This window comes from Sinocyclocheilus rhinocerous, unplaced genomic scaffold (assembly GCF_001515625.1).
Source record: "Sinocyclocheilus rhinocerous isolate Xijiao unplaced genomic scaffold, SAMN03320098_v1.1 scaffold5650, whole genome shotgun sequence".
Classification (NCBI taxonomy): Eukaryota; Metazoa; Chordata; class Actinopteri; order Cypriniformes; family Cyprinidae; genus Sinocyclocheilus; species Sinocyclocheilus rhinocerous.
The window spans coordinates 101,459-107,716 of NW_015648735.1; the positions used below are offsets into that span (position 1 = coordinate 101,459).

Below are 6,258 nucleotides of genomic sequence, written 5' to 3' on the forward strand. Positions count from 1 at the left end.
GACTTTGCTTATTCATTTGAAATTTGGCAGTCACTGTGCATTCGCGAAAGTGAAAATGCAAACGGTAATGCAGGATTTGCAATTGCATTTGGATTATGTCACAATTTATGCGTCCACATATGGAAAACGCAATTGAAAATACAATTTGCAATTCCTTTGAAAATTGTCCGTGAATATCGTTCCATAATTTTCTGCTCATATTTGTATTTTTTGTATTTTGCTGTTTTTCCCTTCGCTCGTTTCCACGTTCTGCACTTGCTTTTCCAAATGTTGCGGTTAGAGTTTCATGTAAATCAGGGTGGGTTTAAGCGTCATCATTGGTCCACTAGTTCTTGATTGACAGCTCCTCCTCTAGCCAATCAGTCGAAGACGGGCATTGACGTCACTCCAATGTGCCTCATTAACTGCCGATGCTCAGTGTTGTTCACATGCACAGGTGAAAATGGATAACTGTCAGGATTCTGGGGCGTCATTCATCCCATGTCCGTGCCTGATTTTTCTATATGAAATTTTCTGATTGACCAACATGGCTTTACGGTTGAGATTATATCGCCACCTGCTGGTTTGGCATGCTCTTGAAAGTGCTTCATAGCATGCTTTCGCGTTTTCATGTGGACAGAGATTTTTTTTTTTAAATGGAAGAAGGAAAAACTTTTATAACGTTTATAAAAATACCTGTGTACGTGTGGACATGACATAAGTGTAGATTGATTAGATCTGTGCATTCCCTCATTAAACTCAAATAACACAGGGCAAAGTCTTATTTCATTCAGTTTGTCAATTTATTTATAAATTTACATTTACTTGAAGAAATTTTCATCAGCCCAAATTAATCTAATCTGATTTCAAATTTTTAAAAAAGGTTGTTTATGCTGTATGCAAAATTTTGCATTTTTCAAATGACATGAATCAAGAAATCTAATGTCTGTCAGAACATCTTTCCTAGCAAACACGTAACATATTCAGTCTCCACCATCCCTTTCAATTGAAAAAAAAAAATAAAAAAAAAATAATCAGTCAAACTCAATCGAAACGAATGAAGGCTTTCCAGTTGAGTCTGATTGAGCCATCATTCTGATTATAAACCGATTATCTGGGTTGCATGTAAACATAGCAACTGTGGCACTACACAGCAAGACAGCAAGTTTTTCTAATATTTTTCTGAATCAAATATTTAAGAAACAACTTTATAAAAACAAAATTAGAGGCTGTTTACCGCAACTGTTAAATATTTGAAACTATAGCAAAGGAAATGATCAGGTAGGGCCACAAGCGTTCACATGTACGTCACAACAAAAGCCTCCAGTCAAAATATACAAGTAAAAGTAACAAATTAAAACACATGGTGCAGTGTCACCTGTTAAGATGGTATCTGATATGGGCCACAGTTAAAAATCATATTTGAGAAGAAAATCGGCATTTAGACTACATTCAGCTCTGGCGTAAACGTATCCTTGATTTCACACAGATACTTGCTTTCTGGTGCAATTTAAACTTGCTAAACCACTTAAAACGCTTTCCACACAAATAACACAAATAGAGTCTCACATCTGCATGACTTTTCATATGTATCTGTAAGTGTGATGGGAAAATAAATTTTTTATTACACTGATCACAATTAAATCGCCTTCCTCCAGAGTGAATGCGCAGATGATTTTTGAAACGGCTGCATTTCCTAAACATCTTGCCACACTCTAAACACTGCTGTTTCTTTCCAGAATGAGTTTGCAAATGACATTTCAGGTCTTTTTGATTTGTGAAACCCTTCTCACGCGTAAGACATGTGTAAGGCCTCTCTCCGGTGTGAAGCCTCAAGTGAGTCTGAAGATTTCCTTTAAATCTGAAACTTTTTCCACAGTGATGGCATATGAAAGGCCTTTCTCCAGTGTGAATTATCATGTGAGTCTTGAGATTTCCTTTACGTGTGAAACTCCTTCCACAGTGGTGGCACATGAAGGGCTTCTCCCCGATGTGAGTTATTACATGATTCTTAAGGTCTTTCTTGCTGGTGAAACTCTTTCCACACTGATGACATATAGGACAGTTCTCTCTTGAGTGAATCCTGCTGTGCTTATTTAAAGTTACTTTGTATCTGAAACTCTTACCACACTGATCACATGTGAACGGCTTCTCACCAGTGTGGGTTCTCATGTGATACTTAAGATTTCCTTTTTGTGAGAAGCTTTTCCCACACAGTTTGCAGGTGTAAAGGTTTTCTCCAGTGTGAACTCTCAAGTGGATATCAAAGGACTCCTTGTATGTAAAATTCATTCCGCACTGAGGGCATGAGTAAGGCTTCTCTCCAGTGTGAATTCTCATGTGAGACTTGAGGCTTACTTTATAACTGAAACTCTTTCCACAATTAGGACACGTGAAAGGCTTTTCTCCAGTGTGAACTCTCATGTGATACTTTAGATTTCCCTTTTGTGAGAAGCTCTTCCCACACAGTTTGCAGGTGTAAGGGTTCTCTCCAGTGTGACTTTTCATATGAGCGTTAAAGGTTGGTTTATATGTGAAATTCATTCTGCACAGCGGGCATGAGTAAGGCTTCTCTCCAGTGTGAATTCTCCTGTGAGTTTTGAGACTACCTTTATGACAAAAACTCTTTCCACAATGATGGCACGTGAAAAGCTTGTCCTCTGCGTGAATTCTCATGTGATTCTTAAGGTATTTATTTAATCGGAAACTCCTTTCGCACTGCTGGCATTTGAAAGGCTTCTCTCCAGAAGCTTCTCTTGTGTGGGAATTAAGGGTTCCTGTCATTTGAGCTATATTTCGTGAGGAAGTATTTTCAGACTGTGAGCAATCAAAGGACTTTTCTTCATTTATGAAATCATGGTCTTCCTCTTTCATTTCATTGAGTACTGCACTCTCCTCTTTCAACGCTCCCAGGTCTAGGACATAAAGAAACAAATACAAGTTAACCTAAAGTTTTACTTTGTTTAATGGCACAAAGTAACAGACATGAAAGGATTCAAAACAAAAACCAACATGCTGGATATCATACCCACTAAACTACTAAAAGAGGTGTCAGGATTTAAGCCCCATCATAGCACAGAGACTTACAAATCTGTGCATATCTCTTCCTCTCCTATAAGATATTTCAACAACACAGACCACAACATTCACTTGGAGAGAGAGTTATTTTGGCCTTTGTGGACCTGCATTAGCATGGATTATGTTCTGTCTATCTGACCGCTACTATTTTGTGTAAATGAAGAGTGACTGAATGGATATCTCATTAAAATATGAAGTGCCACAGGGTTCAGTATTAGGTCCTCTGCTTTTCTCCTTCTATATGATTTCCCGAAGGGATATTACAGTTCACAGTTATGCCAATGATGAAGATTCTCGATCTCTGTGGATGTACTTTTACTACAGATAAGAACCTGGGTGTTGTGTTTCTATAATCAGTAAATAAGCTCTTAAGTTGGTTCAAAATTCAGCAACTAATGTGCTTACTTGATGCAAGAAATATGATTACAACAGCCCATTTGACACTGACTGTAATATTTTGTATTAATTTTAAAATGTATCTAATTATACACAAAGCTTTAAATGACCTTGCTCCTTACTACTTATGCAACTGTCTACCTTGGTATGATCATCACATGTATTATGGTCACAAAATTCTGGCCTGATATAATATTTTGAATGTTGAAATCCAAAAAAAAGGCTCACTTAAGCTGAACTGCTGCCATTCCTAGTCATACAGCTAGAGTGAGGGTAGCAGTCCTGCTCCTGGGGAGCCACCTTATTCCACACTTCAGTCCCAACCCTTGTTTAAGGCAACATTCAAATGTGAAGGTCACAAAAGTCTGGATTTTGATAGAACCAAGAATATCAAAGTCTTCTAAAGGAGGTAGAGCTTTTTCACTCTGGAATAGCCGTCCTAATAATGTTCATGGTGCAGACACACTCTCTCTGTTTAGATCTAGATTAAAGACATGTCTTTAAAAGTGCAGTAGGACACCTTGGAAAATGCTCATTTTAGCCTGATAGTACTGAAACGTATGTCCCACCCTCCCTGCAAATCGCCATCCAAAGCCACGCCTCCTGAACGCATATACGCACACAGACCAGACGACCAGAGACAACATTACTACAATACATCATGTGTCATTAACCGGTGAGAAAACGTTATAGTAAATTTAGTAACAGTACTACAATACCAGGAAGGAAGATCAGATTATTGATGTTTGCCTGTCATTCTGGATGAACATTTCTTGGTCCTATGCCTTCCACAGAATATATAAATACACATAAATACATTTAGACCACTTAACTTAATGATTGCTATCGGGATGTGAAGAGACTTTCAACCAGCATAACAAAAAGAATTTCTGAAGACAATCACCTATTGCACCTTTAACTAAGCATTCACATAATGCTTCTCATAAACTTTTACTACAATTATATCTGATGAAATAGTACCGAATACACAATCAGTTTTTGTCTGAAATGCTATAAACAGCAGCTAAGATAATTATTTTCCTTTTTGTTCTCATGTTTCTACCTGGCAAGTAATGGCTCAAAAAGATATGGGGCAAAAATGCAGCTGTAATGAGTTCTAGTTTTTATGTCGAGCAAGACAGCATTTTTGTGTTATGCCACCTCCGAGAAACATTACATAATCTGTTTAATACAACTAAATTGCACTTCGGCGCCAGCTTCTGTTCCACTTTTGTAGTGTAAAGATTTTCTTGATAAAGATTTAATTTTATAGGTAAATGCCCTAGAGTGTAATATTATTTGAATTAATGAATACATTTGATTACATTTAAGAATTGAACATACAATTTAAGAAAAGAACATATAAGATCACAGACACAAAATGTAAAATTTTCCTGAAAAATAAAAATTGCTCTAGTTTTCCTTCTCTCTTGTCTCCGCTTGTGTTAGAAAAAACATACTTGGTGTCTAATCCTTAAATTAAGATTTAAAAAAATAAAATAAAATAAAGCTAAAATCAGGCTTTCAAATAAGAAAGGAGAGAAAGCTTACATCAGAATTATTTCTTGCTTGCAGCTTGACTCCATGAACTGATTCCATAATTGCTATTTATGTTCAGGCATGTTAGTGTTAGTATTATAATATTTTCTATGTAAACCAAGATGATTCTCTGAATTTTACGAGGTTCTGAATATAGATGGGTTCCATACACATCACACAAAAAAGTGAAAAAAATATATATAAAACAGCATTCACTGCAAAGTACTTCCAAGAGTAAAGAGCACACAGGTGTTTTCAATCAGTCTGCCTGGAAACAAAGTCATGCTTTAAAGACACTAGTTTGATACAACGAGCGCTTTTGAGGATGAGAAGAAAACAATCACTTATAGATAACAAATTGCTTTATTAAAAAAATATTTTTTTGTTTGATACAGTTGCATAATTATATAAAGCAAACCGTTTTCATTGTTTTTAATTCAGTTCATGTTAATTCAGTAATTCAGTTGTTCTGTTTAACACTTCTATATTATTTGTCCTAATTTAATCTGTGATATTGCAATAACAAATGCCCAACTTGGAAGCAGGATCTTCTCAGGTGCTCTTAAAGGCAGCATGTCTGTCCACATGTGGCGACCCACTCCATGTCAGAAAAACTGCTTTATTTAGGCCACTCATATGCCATTCTTCAAAAATACACATTATTTCTGTTTTGATAAGGATCATATGACTGTTTTTTGAATCACATTCAGTCACTATTACCCACCCTCTTAAAATCCATTTTATAGTTGTTTATCGACCCCCAGGACCACAAGGTAACTTCTTGGATGAATTAGATGTGCTGCTCTCAACCTTTCCTGAGGATGGTACTCCCCTAGTTATGCTTGGAGACTTCAACATCCACCTAGATAAACCTCAGGCTGCAGACTTCCACACTCTGCTTGCCTCTTTTGATCTCAAGAGAGTGTTAACTACGGCTACTCACATATCAGGCAACCAACTGGACCTTATTTACACATGACACTGCTCCACTGATCATGTGCTGGTTACTCCACTGCACACCTCGGATCACTTCCTCCTCACTCTTAACCGTACCACCCCTTCTGCCCCTTGGCTGTCTCCTCTCTTCCTTCTCTGTTAATGTCTCCACTGCTAAAAGGACATACTATCACAACAAAATTAACAATTCGTCTAACTCTTGCATGCTCTTTAAAACATTTTCTTCCCTCCTTTGTCCTCCTCCTCCCCCTCCTTCATCAACTCTAACAGCTGACGACTTTGCCACATTCTTCATTAATAAAATTAAAA

At 37.0% G+C, this 6,258-nt stretch overlaps 1 protein-coding gene across 1 annotated transcript in view; it reads right to left on the bottom strand.

The window, feature by feature from the left end:
• Positions 1-846: 846 nt before the first annotated feature.
• Positions 847-6,258, bottom strand: part of LOC107710218 (gastrula zinc finger protein XlCGF57.1-like) — a 6,464-nt gene continuing 1,052 nt past the window's right edge. Inside the window, exon 2 of the mRNA XM_016514956.1 lies at positions 847-2,894. Coding sequence (XP_016370442.1) covers positions 1,432-2,853 — 1,422 coding nt within the window. The 5' untranslated portion in view covers positions 2,854-2,894 and the 3' untranslated portion in view covers positions 847-1,431. The remainder of the gene's footprint in view (positions 2,895-6,258) is intronic.